Here is an 18,883-nt window from a genome sequence, read left to right as displayed (position 1 = left end):
GTGTCAGGCTCTCGCAGTGTCACCCCGCAGTGCTCCCCAGCACTGGCCTCTTCTATGCTACAGTTACCCCATTTGAATTCACTCCCTGGCCATTAACCCTTCACATGATGTAGTTTTCCACCATATCCCCTGCAAAAGAACCCTCAACACATAAAGCACTCCAGGTCCTCTTGCCTTTGCTTTCCAAGGCTTTAAGGAGCCCTTCAGCAAATCAGTGCTGGAGGAAAAGCAACAATATGGTTTTCTTCCTGTCCCTTGTCACTTGATGCTGACAGGTAGGAGTTGTCTGTGCCTTCGTTCACGTTTTACATGTTCTTACAGCAAGATCTTATGGCTCAGTTGCCTTGTTTCTAGATGACCATAGAACTAAAAAAGGAACAAGAGAATATGTGTGCTTGTGTGTGGGTGACTACTGGGAATACGACTGCAGCCTGGCTGGTTGGGGCTGATGACATGGAGCTACAGTAGCCTCCCTCAGGCTGTATCACACCAGGCACAATGCATTTTTCCCAACAGCAACCCCGTTCAGGATCCAACAACCACAATTTGCAGTGAGGATCTGGCAGTATTCCCACTCCACAGAGCCATGGCCTTGCCAGGAAGCAGACAAAACCGAAACAAACCAAGGTCTTTCATTCCTGCTAATGCACAAATGACTGTCCATGAGTTTATTCCTCATTAAAGGAATGCTTTTATGCCTCTGTGTACTCCGCACAGCAGCAAGATCGATGCGCGGCTCCCATCCTGTTTTCCCTATGTAGGTCAGCCCCTGTGCTCCGTGGCGGGGCGGGCACACACCGCGGGGCTGCCGCCGGTCCCGGTGAACCATCCTCCCTCCATCCCACAGCCGGCGCAGGGCCCCGCGGCCGCCTGAGGGCGCCCCAGCACCGGCCACCGCCCGCGCCGGCCCCGGTGCGGATGAGCAGGCAGGTCTGGAGGGCTCAGCGGGACCAGGCGGTCCCCTCCTGCCTCTCGTCCCTCCGGTGATGCGGGCAGGGCAGGAACGTGCCGCATCTGCATAAAGCACAGACCAGAACGAGAGCGCATCACAGTGTGCGCTGCCAGCCTCCCACCCGCCTGCTTCCGACCAGGGCACTGCCCTTCGGCTCCCAAGGATGCACCACCCCACTGCTAAGCTCCTCCTTGTGAGGCACTCCTCGTTACCCTTAGCTAAAGATGGCCTAGCTAGTGTAGCAGCTGGGAAGTAGCAGCTAGTCCTGCCTTCTGATCCAGCAGAGTACGGCTGAAAGCAGGCAGCAAGCACAGCCTCATCACACGGCCTGAAAACCTTTCCCTGCACGGAGAGGGCGCTGCACTGCTCTGCATTTAATGAGCAGCAATGTCAGTCATCAGTTGGCACAGGCAAAGAGCAGGCATGAGGGCATGGAAAAATCAGCCCATGAGAGGGACAGGCAAGTGCTGGAATAGTGACGTGGAAAAGATGCACGTAAATGACTACAAAGAGGTGCTGTAACATGACAGAAGACACCCAGGACATGCTGCATGTAAAGCCTATAATAGCAGGTCGAACCTGTGCAATACCCACTGTGGCAATGGTGGTCCCTCAAAGAAAAGGCCACCAAACCCACACTACCTGCCCTGGAAGCAGGTACCTTCACAAGTTGTAAGCTCTGTAAAGTTCTGTACTCTCCTTGTCCCCAGCTGCTTCCAAGTAAGAGCCAGGACACATCTTTGCTTTTTCTCTTTTCATTTATTGTTTAGTAGGGGACATAGGTGAGGTAAGACATCTCACAAGGGACTAAGCTGACAGGCTCCTTGCTGAGGGAGCTGAAGGATGCAAGAGACTGTAAAGTTCTTTTCTCCTTCCTCCAGCACCAGTGGCCCCCTGTTCCCTGCAGCACAGCAGAGAAAGGGGGAGGTTATGGCTGGGCTGTGGGCTTCTATGGGTCAACAGGCAACCAAGGATTTTGCCAACACAGAGAGGAGGCTGTCAAGACTCTGCTGAGACAGACCCCCACTAACAGGACTCCAACATGGTGTGTGGGGGGTTAGCAGCACAGCTACAACAATGACCGTGGATGGGGGAAGCCTCAGAAGAGACGTGTGCAATGAAGGGTCCCTTTTTGCTTCCGTGTCTTGCTCTTAACCACAAGGGACTGTTCCTCACCAGCTGCTTTAGTGCCTGGCATTGATAATATCCACAAACTCAGGCTTGAGAGAAGCTCCACCAACAAGGAAGCCATCCACATCATGCTGAGAGGCCAGCTCCTTACAGTTGCTGCCAGTGACTGAACCTGAGGAGGGAGCGATATTTTAAGGTCAGATGTGGCCAGCTCCAAAAAATAGGGCAGTGTAACACCTGCAAGGTACCAGCCACCTCTCGCTATGCGGACAGCAAGACTGTCTCCCATTTACCCAAACAAGCTAGTAAGTGGTTCTTCATGCTCTGACAGGCTCGTTTCCTCACCAGCAGAGCATGCTGTACAACTGCAGTAATAAGCAAAGAAACAAAGTGCTTCTTGCACTGGAAAGAGGCTTCAGAGTCATTTACCTCCATAGATGATCCTAGTTGATTGAGCAACAGCATCAGACACATGGCTTTTCAGCCACCCCCTCAGCTTCTCATGAACTTCCTGAGCCTGCAATGGAACAGAAAGGGTTGCACTGAGGGCTGAGCCATTCTACACACCATTCCCTTCCAAAGAGAATGGATAAACTCTTGGAGACAATCTTAAGAGATCCTCTAAAACTTTATTCTTTAGAGAGAACCTTCAAGAAGAGCTCTTGAGCAGGAAGGGTCAGTGGGCCATTTAGTCATTTCCCTTCTTCATACCTGTTGTGGAGTTGCAGTTTTACCAGTTCCAATAGCCCAAACTGGCTCATAGGCAAGAACCACTTTACCCCAGTCCTTCACGTTATCTGGAGATGAAGAAGAAGGCATAGGTGAGCACAGTACATGCTGGAAAAGGTAGAGCTAGAAAACTTCCTAGAACATACAGGCCTTTCATTAACATGATCACATTAATGTTGTGTGTGAACACTGAGAACAATATATTTGCAAGCCTTACAAGGAAGGCCAGGATGGCCATTACAGCCTTCCAGTTGAGGCTGAGATGGCCATTTCCCAAAAGTCCAAAGCAGTAAAAAGTACCTCTTTTCTTCCCTTACCAGCAATGGCCTTGGTCTGTTCGAAAACCACCTTCTCTGTTATGCCAGCTTCTCTCTCATCCAGCTTCTCTCCAATGCAGGCAATGACTCCAAGGCCTTCAGCTAAAGCATGAGCCACCTTCTGCCCAATCAACTAGGCATGCAAAAGAAGCAAGGCAGCTAAGTCAGACCTACTCCTGTAGCCTTATTTTAACTGCTCATCCCTGCAGCTTTCACAGGCACCTCTGATCCAAACCATTTCTCCATTCCAGGGTCACTCACCTCATCAGACTCCCCAAAAACATGTCTTCGCTCTGAGTGGCCCAGGATCACCCATGCAGCTCCGATATCTTTAATCATTGCTGGGCTGGGGAGAAAGGAGACTACTTACACCTCTGGAGGAAATCCATGCCCCAGAGGCACCCTGGCTTCATGCTGTAGGAGCTCACCTGATCTCTCCTGTGAAAGCGCCCTTTGGTACCTTGTAACAGTTCTGTGCTGCGACTCCAATCTTTGCATCGAGCTTCTGACGGGCAAAGTCAAGGTAGATGGAAGGGGCTCCACAAACCACCTCTGGAAGACAAAGACAGTGCTTCCCCTTGAGATGGGCAAAGGGCAGACACCCGCATCCCAGCCCCACGAGCTCATCCCTCCCTTCCCTGCTCCTGGGAAGGCTCAGCCCGCCCTCGCTGACACGTGGGGACCTCATGCAGCAGGAGCACCGCTGCTACGTGAGGACTCAACAGCAGGAAGCCCTACCCAGGGGGCAGAGAAATGGCACCAGGCCCATGGCCAGGCCCCTCTGCCGATTACACCGGTCCCTTGGAACGGCCTGGCTAAGAAACCGGACGGGAATCACGCCCCGCTGCCCAGACCCGGCAGAACCGGGGAGGGCAGCGCCGTGCTTTGTAACCGGGTGCGGCGGTGAGGCCGGGGCAAGGTCCCGCAGTCTGCCCCAGCAGCACAGCTCGGCTGAACACACGGAGCTCCGCGGCTCTGGGCAGCAGACGGGACCGGGAGCACCGGGGCTGGGCAAGGCCGAGGTGGGAGGCCCATGAAGACTGCAGAGGCGGCACCAGGCCCCCCGCTCCCGGCGCCTAGGTCTGCAGCCAGAGGCGACCCGCGAGGTGCCCGCCGGGCCGCGGTCCCGGATCCGGTTTCACGGGTATATTTAGCCCCGCTGCCGGTTATATTTAGGCCCCCGCCGCCCTCTGACATTTGCCGGGCCCTGCCGGGCCGTGAGGCGCCGAGCGGGACGTGCGCTACGTGCGGCCGCGCCCTCACCGGTGTCGGCGGAGAGCTTGGCGCCGTTCAGCGTGTGGATGAGCTCGCCCAGGCTCTTCTTGTCGCCATTCATCTTCCAGTTGCCCCCCACGAAGAACTTCCTGGGCGCCATGTCGGGAGCGGGCAGCAACCGGTACCGTACGGAACGCGAAGGTCAACGGCGGCGCACGGCGACCCGGACCTGCTGTTATAGCCCGGCAGCGATTGAAGCCCCGCCCCCTTCCGCAGACCACGCCCCCTCCGCAGGCTCCGCCCCCCCCGGCTGTGCGCGGCCCCGGTGCCGGTCGCGCCCTGTTCCCGGTACCGGCGCTGTGGAAGACGGGCAGACACAATGGGGATTCCGACCTTTATTTTGTCCCTCGTGTATTTTGGCATGTAAAGGGCACACAACGGGGGGGGTGGGGGGGGTGTTCGGAGCCCACCTTGCTGCCTACCCCGCGCCCTCGCCCCGGCAGGGCAGGCAGGAGGAAACCCCCCATACACAAGCCACACATACACACAAGCCCCACTTTTCCCCTTCCAGACAGCAAGGAGATGGCATCATCCCATCAAGCAGCAAAGCTAGGGCTGTGCGTAACGGGGGTGGGGACAGTGAGGAGATTTCTTATAGAAACAGATATTCCCACACACACACACCCCCCCAGGGCCCCCTTCATTCATGTCCATGGGGGCTACAGCCCCCAGTCTGTTAGGGAACTCATCTCCTTCCTGTGTGTCTCCATAAAGAGGCTGCAAAGGGATGAGTGAGGAAAGAAGAGTAGGGGAGAGAAGGACCCTGCTCTCATCCTCAATGCCCCCAACCCTTCCCCCCCACCACACACAGCAAGGGATGTTCTAGCTGGGAATCCGCTGATAGAAGTAGATGTAGCCCAGGTCCTTGGGGGGCTTCTCAGAAGCACAGACTTTCTGGTCGTTGTAGATCACCCACCTGCAAATGCAGAAGGGGAGGCTTAGGGATGACATTCTGTGGCTGAGACAGGACTGCATCCCCTTGCCTGCTCTCATCCCTTATCCCCCCACGACCCCTGAAGAAACAGAGAAGGTCAGTGATTTAATCCCTCCTACCTGCCATCTTTCTTGATGTGACAAACGTAGTGTCCACACATAGTCGATGTGCCCATGTGGCTGATGAAGGCAAACAGCTGATACTCTGGAAAGGAGAAGGAGGGAAGAGAGGATGGTCAGGGAAAGGCATCTGACCCCAAAACACCATGTGCAAGGCCCTCTCTAGAGAAGGATCCTTGGAGGAAGCTCTGCTGGGCAGTAATTAAGAACTGGGTCTCCATCAAGCGTGACTGTGCATGGTCTTAAGGCCAGACATGCAGGGAAATAGGAGATGGTAACTTCCATTTAGCCTTTCTCTCTTTCAACTGTGTATTTGGCCCACAGATTGCAGATGGGTGATGGCAGCTCCTGTGGCACCTGCAGCTGAGCAGCTTTGGCACAGATTCTACAAAGCAGACTGGAGCCTGGTTTGTCAATGGGACCCTGAAGAGCAGAAAAGCCACCCAGCACAACTGAGAAAGAACGGCATGGCTCTTTGCATCCTTCACTTGATGGCACTTCCTCTGCTTCTTTCTTACTGACATCCAAGTAGACCCTAACCTGAAGGGTCTAGACCCTACTTTGTCATCCCTCTCTTCTTCCTCCCTGCTTCCACCTTCACAAGCAGATTAGTTTCCAGGACAGCTACTGCTAAAACCTGTGGTACTGCACGGATTAGGGAGTACAAAGCTTTGTTGAGTTTGTCCCCAAAATCTATATTCCTACTGTTTGGAACTTACTTCCGGGCCCATCGCGCACTTTAGGACCCACAGGTACTTCAGAGATGGACTCAGCTGCTGAGCGCCCTTCTGAGATGTCCATAGCAGCTTCTGCATCAAGATCATCAATGTGACTGAAGATCCAATCCACAGCACGCTCCAGACTGTTGTTCTGGAATAAATACAAGACTGTGAATTTGGGAATCCCTGTTCCTGAGAATATTGCTTCACTCTGGTATCACTCAGGCCTCTCACCGTGGCTCTAAGTGCTTTCATAGCCTGGTCCCGGGAGAAGCCCATGGAGACAATGGTGGCCACACTGTCTTCTGAAGGAGGGTCTGGGCAGGCAATAGTTGACCCTGGTCCACTGGATCCAGGGAGGACTAATGGGTTAGCAAAGTCTGCAGCAATACACAGAACACAGCCCCGAGCAGTTAGATCTCTCCCAGAGGGATGCAGTCTGAGTCCAAACTACTCCAGTTTTCCACTGTGGTAGTGGGACAGGAAGCACAATGGCCCAGATGCAGTAAGCCTCACCATGGCCATATGGCCTCATACCTGGATCATCCATGTGTGACATGACCCAGTTCATGGCAGCCTCAACCCCAGTGTTCCCTGTGTAATACACGGCTTTGCGGCAGGCATCCATGGGAAAGCCCATCTCCACCAGCTGGATAATCACTGACTCATCCAACATAGGTGCTGTGGGAAGACAGAGATGAGAGCCACCCACTCCCACCCAACCCTGCCTGCTCTGTTTTGTGCAGTGTAACACCCCCAAGCCACCATTTTCTGGCTTTGTTTCACACCAAGTTCCATCTCTCTGCTCTTCTTACCCTTTACACTACCTTTCTGCTTCAGCAGTGCAGTCTCTCCCACAGGCACCCCAGGGAACAAAAGGATTCAAGTCATGAACTCAGCACTGGCTCTTCCCTAGCCTCCAAACCCTACCTCCCAGTGTGGTTTGTGAAAATAAGATACCTCTACCAGTTAAATTCTGCATAAAGCCCAGCTCTGTCCCCTCTAAGTGCACTGGTCATGCCACCTCCCCATCTTGCACAGAACAGGAATCAACAAACTCCCTTGCATAATACCCTTGCATAACAGGCATGCAAGGGAAGCAGCCGGCATTCGCTGACAGAGGGACAGGGAAAGTCTGAGCAAGTGGGAAAACTGCTAGCATGGGAGACAAGGCTAGGAGAGCAAGGAAATGAGTCAGGCATCAGGAAGAGAGGAGGAGAATCACTAACATGTCGGAGAGGAGAAGTGAGGGGAGCAGAAGGAGTCGTCGTCCTCGTTGCCATAGAACCCCAGGCTACCTTTGGGCTCATCTGGTGTCACCAGTGGGGGTGCAATGTCTGGCATTTCTTCTTCTCCATCTTGCAGTCCAGTTCCCTGCAGTGCAGAGATGTCCAGCTCCTCTGGCATTTCAATGGAGACATCTGCAAGACACAGTCTTGCTCAGGCTCCCCATAAGGGCAGAAACAAAATACTTGGAGATCTAAAAGGGTAAGTTCCTGGGATACCAAATGTCACAATCTGCAGTAACTTTTGGGGTAGTTACTTTCCTCTCTGCAGCAATGACCACAATACCCATATATAACTCCCAATGCCTATATGTTTCTCCTTCTTACCAAGTTTTTTGGGCACCCAGTCCAGACCAAAAGTGAATTTCTTGATCTGGATCACCAGATAATCCGGGAAAGATGCGAACCGTGTTGTTCTGAAAGAGGCAAATAACACAGTTAAATAGGCTGTCAGCAGCAACTGAGGGCACCTAGTTGATTCAAGAAATCAGTGAGTAGGGTGAAGGGATGTGCACTGTCTGTGCAGCTCTCCTGTGCTGAGCTTAGAGTTCCTCAAACACAGAACTATTTCTAAAGTGGATGCTCTAACAAGATGAGAAATGCAACACGTACAAAATCTTGGGGATGGAGAAAAAGTTCTCTGCCTTCTAATCCTGTATTTTACCTCCTCAGATTTTAGTATTTAATTAAAACTCTAACCCTAAAGGAATGCAGAGGAAAATGGATCTTTTATTAGACCAACAGCTGCAGGAATGGACAAACTTTCAAGCACAAGAACACTTCTTCAGATACGAAGCAGAAGCAGCTAACTGAATCTGACAGGACATTTAGTCAGACACTTTGAGAGAGAGGGTGTCTGGAATATATGAAACAGAGAAGAGTGTTTGTGTATGGACAGGCAGTAGTAAGAGAGACATCTTATTGGGAGATACTTGTGACAAGCCATAGATTAATGTAAGCAGTGATATATATTCAATGCTAATTCTTACTGAGTGTTTGAACACAACCCACTACTTAGAAGCAAACCAAAATGTTACTTCCCAATGTGACTGTGTTACTGTTTGTTTATAGGAGCTATTGCTTAAGAATAGAGTATTTGTTAGAAAGACAATTCCAGTTCTTCAAGGACTACTCTTTCATTGCAGAGGAACAGTCAGTAGCATCCCAGCAGGAAGCTGCTGGCATCTGTAATCTCACTATACCTTTGCACTGTCACATGTGCTGCAGGCAGTGAGACAAATTAAAGCTGGTTCTTAACCTTGCTATTAGCATTTAAGTTAGCATTCTTTAAAATAACTAATGCATCTCTTATAGCGTTTTGCTCAGACTTTAACAGCTAAAAACTTCATTTAAAGAACTTTTAGAGACCATGCAAGACCAGTGTTGCCATCCTGTCAGTACTGATTTTAAAGCTAAATTTTGAATCAAAAATATAAGCTGCTGGTTTTCTGGTAGCCTCACAGCAACTGATGTAATCTGATGGTAAAGGCTTCACTAGCACTGCTGTTCTGCACACTGTAATCCCTTATGGACAATCACTCCAGCATTGACTATCTGATTCCCCCCTTTGCTTCAGTGTTCTATGGGTCCAGGGTGTGGAACACTACAAAGCTTTTGTAACACTTCTTCCCCAAGCACCTAAAATAAAGTCTCCCAAGATGCAGCTATTGCCAGTTCATCACAGCATTACTGGTAACTCACACACACTCACTTGAGAGCCACAGACTTGGCCTGCAAGGCTGTGCTCCAGAAATCATCCACCTGTTCTGGAGCTCCATATGCCTCTAGGCAGGAGCTGAAAGGCACCTTGGCTCGCACCAGCTCAGGCAGTGGCTGCTTCTCTTCCTCTGCCTGCCTCTTCTTCTCCTCATATTCCAGTAGTTCATCTAGAGAATAAAGGAGTCAAGAACCACCTCAAGGTATGTACAAAGCAACAGGTATAAGCTACATCCAGAGGCAGAATAGGCCTATAGATGTATGCCACCAAAAACAGAGCACAATGTCTTCCAGAGCACTGCTCTGCTACAGCAGTCTTGCTGTTGAATCACAGCCCAGCTTGTGGTGTTGGAGGAAAAGGCTCTAGAGGGACATCACAGTGTCACACCACCTCTGAAATCAGCCCAATCCCACAAAAGCAGATGATGAATCTAGCTTCAGAAGTGGCAAAGAAGTCTGTTTCTCGTTTAAGGAGTGCCATCAGAAGAGTACAATATTCATAGTGTTTGCTACTGTTCTGGCCTTGGCACACTACTGACCTTTGTTGAGTGCAGCATCCATGGGCACAGGCAGCTGCATGATGTAGTCCACACGTTGGGTATATTTCACCTTTTCCGTGGCCAGGCACTTCAGCTTCTCCTCCACCAGGAAACGGAAGACCTCATTTGGGTTCTCCGAGCTGCGGCAGTTCCTCTGAAGGAGATTAGAGGGACAGAAGTAACATCAAACTGGCAGAAATAAGTACCTACAGTAGCAGCGGTCGACAGAGGACATGGCTAAAGAGTATTAACTTCTGTACCTAGTCCACTGGAAAAGAGAGCAAAGAGTAAACTCGAGGCAACTCGTCTACCCCAGGCACCCATGCCACTCCAGCTCCTAAAGAAGAAACTTACATTTCCAGCTGTGCCACTCCCCAGAAAGATTCCTCTAAGGAATCAGCCCTGAAAACACAGCCAAGCATCTCTCCTTCTCTGCTCCCACAGGTGCTACCTGGCCCATTTCCCTGTGTTCTCTCCCTCCCTCTACTCCAATGGCCAGCTTCTCACTTCCACTCCTCGCTCCCCGCTGTGGGGAGAAAACAAAGCTGGGCTTTTCCATGATTTGACAGACTCAACTATTACCTCCACCATGTTGATGAAGTGCAGAAAGAATTCCTGGGCGTCCTGCTGTCGGTTAGTGGAAAATTCTGGGTGTCCCTTTCCAATGAGGGACTTAAACATGCGTGGAGCAATGCCGTTCTGCACACCCTGCAAATAAAAAGTGGTGGTCATAATTTGCCAAGCACGTGTCCTCACAGGTAGCACTCTACTCTTAGCCCTACTTTTCTTCAGGTGATAGGGCCCTGGAACAAGCCCCAGGTCATGTCTTCAGGAGGGGTTCTCCCTCCTTACCCATGTGACACACACAGCACCTCATGCAATACACACATCACAAGGATTCCATACCCAAGTCTCACCTTCTGATCGGGCTGCTGTTCCCCATCTGCAGGAGCTGGCTTTGAATACTCCCCAGAAAGCAGTCCATGGCCTAGTTTGGCTCTGGAATGATGAAGTCACTGTTAGCACCAAAATGGTTTCTTCAATCCCACATACTTTAGAAACCACATCAACCCATCAGCTATAACACCGCCATGGACTGTCAGTCTTGCAGAGATGAGCTTTCTCTACTGCACCATCAATATGATCTTATCTTAGCCTGCTCTCTGGTCCCATGAGACACTACTGATTTGAAAGCTACTAGGACTTGTGGACACCACTCTCAAACACAGCAGCTGCACAACAGCCAAACTAGGCTGCAGCCTGACACTGCTAAAGTAGCGGTGTATCTGAATGACTGTGCAGGAGACAATAGGGAAGAGTGAACTTGTCTGAGCCAGAAATAGCATTGCTGTGAGCAGACCGATCACATCTTCCCAGAGGAAAGATTAAGAATGACTGCATGAAGCATTTAATGGATGGCAGCGAGTTCCTCTTATGCTCAGACTCTCCTACTATTCCCCTTCAGTTCTCCCCCATCACAACTGCCATTTGCCTGGAACCAAACCATACCTCCCTTTGTCCAGGAAATAATCCTGGCTGTCTCAATGCCCTCCCTAGAGAACACCTTACTCCAGGCTGTCCAAATTTAGAATCATCCTTTAGTGCTGAACTCCCATGAATTCCACCTTCCATTGCTCCACCCCAAGCCTCCATATACTGCTTTGCTGCTTAAGAGCAGATGCAACACAGAATTCATGTATTTGAAATGCAATACCCTCCCAAATCTTGTATTCCTTCTTCTGTATATTCTCCTGCTATTGCTTGCACAATATCTCTTGCAGGAAGCCTCTTGAAGCATATATAAATTATCCACTAAGAATAAAGTTGCCTAAATCAATGTATTTCCTTGTTCTCAGCGAACTCGTCCTGTTGCAGACAGCAAGCACCTTTCTACTGTTACACAGATAGAACAAGAATAGCAGAAATCCCCCCGTGGTAACAAATGGTACTGTTCTCCCCACATAATAGAGAGAAGAGCCTCTCAAGAACACTGAGGTGCACTCTGCCCTCTCCATCTAGGGCATTCAGCTGAACTTTCTTGGCTTAGATCTTATTGATCACTGAGGATCAGTGTCTCTGGTGACAGCCACGGAAGCAGAGAGGTGAGGCTCAGGGGAGAAACCTGCAGCAAAGCACACTGGAGCAGCACAAAGGGGACGCACCCAGGCAGCCTCAGCCTTCCTTCTCTCACCAAAACTCTACGTACACTTGTGTGCTGAAGTCCTGTGTGGGGTCCGAAGGTGCACTTTGGAATATCTTCTCCAGCTTGTCCACATACCTGCAAAGGAAACCAGAGCAATCTAAGGGACATGTGGGTTCCTCTAGTAAAGATGCAGTTCTGAGCCTGACTAATGTAACAGAAGCTCCCAGCTCTAGGAGACCTTTGTTCTGATCCCAGGCTAATGAAAGGAGTGGTGAAGCTCACTTACTTTCTCTGGAAGTCTGGGATACTGAACAGCACCTGCACCACAGAATTGAGGTAGCAACTGTTGCCCAAGTTACGGATACCAGTGTACCCAGGCCCATAGAGGGGCTTGAGCTGCACACCAGACTCCTGGATGAGTTCCCACTCCCCAATGCGCTGGTTCATGTCTATTTCCAGTTCTGTCATTGTCTTGTCTGTCTGTGGAGGGAAAGAACAGGAAAAACCCTCAAATAAGACTCAAAGGGACATCAGAGGTGTGAAAAATGCAATGCTGTACAACACCACAGAGTCAAATCCATTCTGGTTTATTAAATCAGAAGATAAGAAAGAACAAAAATTATTCTCAAACATCTGAATAGCTGACACAGAAAAGAGGCATGATTAGAAATACATGAGAAATCTGAACCACTTTCTCTAAAAGGGGCATGGAAATCACACACTGAACAAAGCTGAATGCCTGGGAACCTCCCTGCCCACAGTACTGACACAAAACCTTGAGGAAATAAGCCTGAAGGACAGAAAAGACACAAAAGACAACGAAAAAGGAGGCAAATGAGAAATATCTGCCTGACAAAAAAACCCAAACAGGGTTTATTTACCAGGAATGGGTCTGCACAGCCACAGAAAGCTGGGATCCAACTAGGATACCTCAGAGTTGCTTTTCTTTCCCTCTGGACCTACAGAGAACCACCCCTCTCTTACTCACCTTCTGCATCTTGAGCATGTCAATCCCAAAGTGAGCAAGGTGCTCTGCCAGGTTAGGATCCAGCACCATGTCATCCTCATCATAGGAGTAGACATCTATGCAGGCACACAGAGGAAAAGGAGAGACTTATAATGGCCTGTCATCTAAAATTCACTGTGGATGAAGGAACAGAGTGCTCAGAACTGTGAGCTTTGACAAACTGAGCAGTTGGGGTTTCTCTCCTTCCACAGGAGAGTAGCATAAAAGACATAATATTGAGATTCCTTCAAAACATGGGACAAGACAAACAACTTTTGTCATTGGTCAAGGTACAGAGTACGCCTGGAGTGAGCAAAGTGTGTTATTGTGCAGGCTTTGGACACACGATTCTTTGCTAAACATCTCACCACAGAAAATAAGATGGCAACCTGGATAACCATTATAAACCCTCTGAAATTCCAACATGGGGGAGGAAGAAGGCAAAATTTTATCAGCTGGCTCTCTGCCTGCCATGAGAAGCAGTTCAGAGTGGGCAAATTCATGCTAGGATGATACTGCATGTTCCAGTTCATAACATGGGCAATACCAGCCTGATACCTGGAAATCTTCCTCAGAAACCCCAGTGGTGCCTGAGTCCTGCCTGGAATCTAGAGCCCTCAGAGGATCCCCCTTCTCACCAGCCCCATCAGGAGTAATTGTTCCCAGTTTCACAGCCAGTGGGTAGCCAGTTTCCCGGTAGTGCTCCACCGCATGGTTGTTGCCACCGCTGCCATCAAAATAGCGCCGACCACAGAGGATGGCTCCATCAGTCATGTTCAGCCACAGGTTCTCTCTCATGTCACATTTGCTACACTTCCAGCCACTATTGCAAAGGACAGAGAAAAAGATTAGGGTGAAAGAGACTGAGTCCTACCTCACTACTCACTGACCACAGTATAAGCAATCTCATTGCTCTTTTATTGAGCATCCTGAAATACATCAGTTTGCCATTTTCCCTGAATTTACTAGGACAAGGCACACAAAGAGGCTCACAAAAGAAGTCTCATCTGCTGCTGCAGTCCAGGACAGGAGAAGAAGGTGATGGGGGTGGGATACACAGAACACAGCTAGTTTCAGTACTATGCTCACCACGGTGGGATGCGGACGTCATTCTGAAGTTGGTGCAGGGAAAAAGCGTGTTTGGAAACTCGTCGGACCTCCCCATCCCATGCCTGCACCTCCTGCTTCCGGGAGGCTGAATCTGCTGTCAGGATGGCCTCAACTGCACTGGCAATCTGGAATAATACAGCAGGGGAAAAACATGAAGGGCACAAGGAAAGAAGCTTCCAGTGCTACAACACTCCATGTTTAGTCTCAGATCAGCAAGTCAGCTGTGCTAGGGCAGCATCTGGAGCCTCAGTCACATGTGAGGACTCCATAGCACATAGTGTAAGTGCAGAACAATCCTGCTTATTACAATCCAAGACTTCACAGCAGCTTTGCAGGATCCCTTTTACAGGACAGCAGTTCCTTCTCTGTAATGGTACATTTCCTCCTTACCAGAAATAAATCACAATCCTCGATCCAAACATACCCTGTCTCTGACCATGTCTGGTAGTCCCTCCAACCCATCACGAGGAATATCCAAATGCTCCGGGAAAATTACTATTTTTACATCTTCATCATATTCAAACTTCTCCTCTGTGATGTCAAATCCACCTTCGACACCTACATGAAAGAAAAAACATTGTGGTAACAGGTAAAACAAAATAGCTTGCAAAGCTTCTTTGCCCAGGTATGAAATAAGGTACATGACATAAGGCACCGTGACTAAGACAAAGCTCTAGATCAACAATCCTCTTCTGGATCCCAAAGTTTCTGCTGGTGATATGGACTTGACAGAAGCAAATATAAGCCTAGGAACAATAAGTTTGCTTTTCTCAGCTCTTTTTACAGATATTTAGAAGGAATATCCAGATCCTGACTACAGCCAGATAAAAGACTTACTCTAGAGACACTGGCCAGAAAAGAACCACAATAAAGCACTGCTGCTCATCTTTCACAGTATATCCAAGATGATAAATGAAGATGTGCATGAAGAGATCTTATTCTAAACCAGCGCACTGATCTAGTATACCAGCATCTGTAAGGACTCTGGTTCTGCTTCTTGCCTCTTCCAGGAAGATAGTTCAGAATCCTGAACCCAAGCAAGGAGAACCAGGAGTTCATCTGGAACCAGAACAACCAGAATTACAGAAGCTGGTCCACCAGGAACAGGAATACGTGACATGAAGAACATAGGCACTCCCCCCAGCTCACTATAAGAGGGGGAGTAAGACATCGACAAAAGGAGTACCTTCAAGGGCACTCCAGAAGGACACCTCCACAAGGACACTTGCCTCCAATGGACTCTTGGGGGACACTCTGCTGTGATACTGACTACAAACCCTGAAGGACTCCCACCACCGACGATGACATTGGATCCCTGGGACACCGCTGGATCCATGGTGGTGACTCCCTCTCTGCATCCCAAATCCTTGCTTCATTTTCTGCCTTTTTTCCAATCTTTCCTATCACTATCCCCTTTATCTCCTTTTTTATAGTTGTCTTTTTGTGATTTGTAATAAACAAACTGACTGATTACAGTACTTGACCTTGTTTGTGTCTTAATTTCACTCTTAGGATCATGAACTGAAACAGGGTCCAGCACTGGGGTTTTCTTCAGTCGGACCCTGACACAGCCAATGACATTTTGCTCTTAAATCTTTCCAGTACTTTAAAAAGGTCTCCCATGTAAATTAAACCACCACAGGTTAACTAAAGAAGAGGAAAAAAAAAATCTCTCCTGGATTTAAGATCACTGTCTCTCAGGGTTAATACTTTCTTTTATTCTCTCCCACTCCATTCACACCACTAGCTGTTATCACAAGCAGATATTTGCTGACCCTGTGACAACACTTGTCTCAAGACCTTCATAGAATAGAGGATGCAGAAATAACTCATAATGCAGACTGGGCCTCATCTCTCCCAAAATAGCATAATCATATACATCAAAGCACTGGCTAGCTGAAGAAGCATATTCTGGTATCAGTTTTGCTAGAAGGGATCTTTGGAACTTCATTCATCTCAGTATAAAAACAAGGAGCACATGACAGTGTTAATATTGGTGTTTGTGCTGTAGTAGCAGTGGAGTCACTGGGCGTCTGCTACACAATGGCAGTCAGGGAAAAAGTGAGCAAAAAGCAAGACGTGCACAGTCCAGGTTCTGGATTTCCCTCTAGTGGTCAGCTCTCAGCAAGCCAAGAACCTGTTACTGCTAAAGAAGTTCCTATCCTCTACGTTACGGATGTCCATAATGGCTCAGAAACTACTAGCCAAGGCTGCTACACATAAGCAGTATCTTCACTGACGGCCATGACAGCCTTTTCAGTCAGTGCAAGACAGCAACAGAACACCTACCCTGTTCTACCAAAAAACAGCTTGTTGTTAATACTCTAATCCTTCAGTATCAGCTTTGTATTTCAAAGGCTTATCAAGCTATAAATGTTAATATGCCATTTACCAGTAATTTCTTCCCCATCTATACAAATAAAACTAGCTCAATAGCTGAGAAGTTTAAGAAGTCGTTTTTCAATCAGAAACTCCAAGCTTACTTTTCTCAGACTTCCATGCTTTCTCAAACTTACTTCAACCCCACACTGGACACATTCATATTAAGCAACAGTCCCACACTGGATCTACCCACACCAAGCTGTGTCAGGCATATGGAGTTACCAGAGGATGCAAAACATTTATCTACAGAAAACACAATGCAACTTTGAACCCAGAACAAAACTGCCACCTCCACAACTGCTTTGCAGAAACTGCCTGCCTAAGACACATTAGAGAATGTGAAGTTTGAACTCAGTCAGGGACAGTGGCTCCAACTAGCCCAGAAAAGGAAAGGCAAAAGAGATGTGCCACAAAGCCAGGCAGCTCCAGAGGACTGGCTCAAAACAAGGATGATACAGTACACAGGTGCTTCCTTACCAATAGCTAAGCGAGTTGGTTTCTTCCTTGGGGGGTCCCCAGCACTGGAGTTGGCATCTTCTTCCTTCTATTACATTAGAAGAAATAAGGAAATAGAGTTAGGGGGACAGGCAAACTGTGGCAAGCCTAAAGGCTTAAAATTAAGCTACTCTGAAAGCAGAAAGAGGCTACACACAAATAGCATGGGCAATCCATACAACAATTCAGCGTAAGAGCTGAAGAACTCTTGGTGAACCTCAGTCCACCAAGAAAAATATCAGTTACATTTGAAGAGAAAAGACTCCATCTGATTGAACCCAAGAGATGTAGCCCAGCTCCCAAAGCCACATCAAGTTTGACTGCATGGATTTTTATTGTTTACCAGTTTACGTGTCCTTTTGAGGTGCAGGTAGACCCGCTGGCCTGTTTTCTGAAAGTGCTTTTCCACATACTGCTTCCCAAAGCCCAGGAATGTATTCATGCAGATATACAAGCCACCATCTGACTCCTGGAAGGAAGGAGAGAGAAAAACTGGAAAGAGGTGGTAAGGAATGCCATTCCAGCTGCTCAGATAGGCAGTTACCTCTAGGAACACTATTCATTAAATCATGGCTACAGCTCATTCCTGCATACCAGGCACTTAGTAACTAGTCAGAAATAAGGTGGCACACCCCAGAAGGTCAGAGCATGGTACAACCACTACCAGCAAAACTGTAGCACCCTGAAAGCACAACTCCCAGTGCCATAGGAAAAGTTGCCAAACTACAGAGGGAGGCAGGTTAACAGACCAGTTTATTTTTGCTGCTGAGTAGCTCTGAAACAGAATGGAAAACACAAGACTCAATCAGCAGACACATATCCTTTTTAAATTGAAAAACCAAGGGACTGAAATGCAGAGACTGGAAAAGGGGGAAACCACAAAGAAGTTCTCAGCCTGCTTCCCAACATGAAGCAGCTGGGACAGACTCAGAGCAGGGAGCACATGGACAAGCATCACCGTGGGGCTCAGGGGGGCAAAGAGAGCCAAGCTGCTGTGTGCTGTTTCCTCGAAGGAAGGACCCGTATCTTCCAGCCGCAGCCCATTTCTTCTGGTGGGCTGGGGCACAGCCTGGATGGGCGGCCGCGGAGGAGGTCAAGGGGAAGACCTCTCCCCCCCCCTCTGGGGCCTCCCCAGGTCCGCCTAGGCCAGGCGGGGATAGGGAGGGAGGAGCAGGGATGCCAGCGGGGTGGAGACGCCTGGAGAAGGGACCACTGCCATCTTAATGACACAGCATCGACTCGCCCCCCGCCTGCCGGGCCACGCCACGCTGTGAGGCCAAGGGGGGCAGCTCAGACCCGGACAGGGCGGGACCCCCGGTCCGCCCCATGACCAGAGCGGGGCCTGAGGAGCACCCCGGGCCCCCGCCCCCCGCCAGACTACAAGTCCCGGGAAGCCCCCTCAGCGGAGCGAGGGCCGGAGGACACCAACTCCGCGGGGACTCCGGGCCGGGCAGCACGGAGCGAGCGACCTGCCCACGCCCGCTCCGGCCATAGAACTACAGCACCCAGCTCGCCGCGGCAAGGAGGGGCACGTCGCGGGGCACGCCGGGCGCTGTAGTCCCCGAAGGCCCCGCGCTCCGCCCGGCCGCGGGCAGCTCCGGCCGCCGGGGAACCACAAGTCCCATTGCGCCCCGCGCGGGCGGCACCCCGGCGGACGGGTGCGCTGGGAGCGGGGAGCAGCCCGGGCAGGCGGGCGGTCCGGCCGCGGGCCGCGCTTACCGGCGTGTCAAAGGAGAAGGCGCACTCGTCCTTGTGGACGCGGTCGCCAGCCTTGGGCACCCGGATGGACGGCAACACCGAGAGCAGCGCCTCGCTCAGCTCCGCCATGACAGCGGCTCCCTGCGGCACCGCCCGCAGCCCCACCCTAGCCAATCACAGCACAGCGTAGTCAGGCGGGCTCTGACCAATCCCGCGCCGCACGGGCTCTCCGGCAGCGAGGCTGGGGGCGGGGCCCACGGCCCAGCCCATACGGCTCGGCCAATCGCAGCCACTCTTCTGCCGTCAGGGGAGGCGGTGCCTGGCTCCTCCAC

At 50.2% G+C, this 18,883-nt stretch overlaps 2 protein-coding genes across 3 annotated transcripts; both read right to left on the bottom strand.

Moving 5' to 3' along the window:
• Positions 1 to 1,691: 1,691 nt before the first annotated feature.
• Positions 1,692 to 4,604, bottom strand: TPI1 (triosephosphate isomerase 1). Its single transcript, XM_031046890.2, has 7 exons — positions 4,393 to 4,604; positions 3,558 to 3,681; positions 3,391 to 3,475; positions 3,130 to 3,262; positions 2,795 to 2,880; positions 2,513 to 2,600; positions 1,692 to 2,255 (listed from the first exon to the last, which is right to left on the bottom strand). Exons 1-7 carry the CDS (start codon positions 4,502 to 4,504, stop codon positions 2,137 to 2,139), a joined length of 747 nt encoding a protein of 248 aa, XP_030902750.2. The 5' UTR covers positions 4,505 to 4,604; the 3' UTR covers positions 1,692 to 2,136.
• Positions 4,605 to 4,724: 120 nt separating this feature from the next.
• On the bottom strand, positions 4,725 to 18,717 carry USP5 (ubiquitin specific peptidase 5). 2 transcript variants are annotated; one of them, XM_034071941.1, is made up of 20 exons: positions 18,573 to 18,717; positions 17,197 to 17,322; positions 16,836 to 16,902; positions 14,401 to 14,534; positions 13,956 to 14,101; positions 13,505 to 13,689; positions 12,849 to 12,943; positions 12,147 to 12,340; positions 11,924 to 11,995; positions 10,635 to 10,716; positions 10,300 to 10,425; positions 9,718 to 9,871; positions 9,174 to 9,348; positions 7,790 to 7,878; positions 7,406 to 7,597; positions 6,714 to 6,857; positions 6,411 to 6,556; positions 6,177 to 6,327; positions 5,458 to 5,542; positions 4,725 to 5,320 (listed from the first exon to the last, which is right to left on the bottom strand). In XM_034071941.1, exons 1-20 carry the CDS (start codon positions 18,678 to 18,680, stop codon positions 5,227 to 5,229), a joined length of 2,565 nt encoding a protein of 854 aa, XP_033927832.1. In that variant the 5' UTR covers positions 18,681 to 18,717; the 3' UTR covers positions 4,725 to 5,226. The 2 variants fall into 2 exon arrangements, with proteins under 2 accessions (XP_033927832.1, XP_033927841.1); XM_034071950.1 differs by having other exon boundaries at positions 5,053 to 5,320; positions 7,475 to 7,597.
• Between the last annotated feature and the right edge of the window lie 166 nt (positions 18,718 to 18,883).

The sequence above is a fragment of the Melopsittacus undulatus genome, chromosome 2 (genome assembly GCF_012275295.1).
Source record: "Melopsittacus undulatus isolate bMelUnd1 chromosome 2, bMelUnd1.mat.Z, whole genome shotgun sequence".
In the NCBI taxonomy this organism is placed as follows: Eukaryota; Metazoa; Chordata; class Aves; order Psittaciformes; family Psittaculidae; genus Melopsittacus; species Melopsittacus undulatus.
The sequence above is the reverse complement of the archived record's forward strand: the minus strand, read 5'-3'. Positions and strand labels throughout refer to the sequence as shown.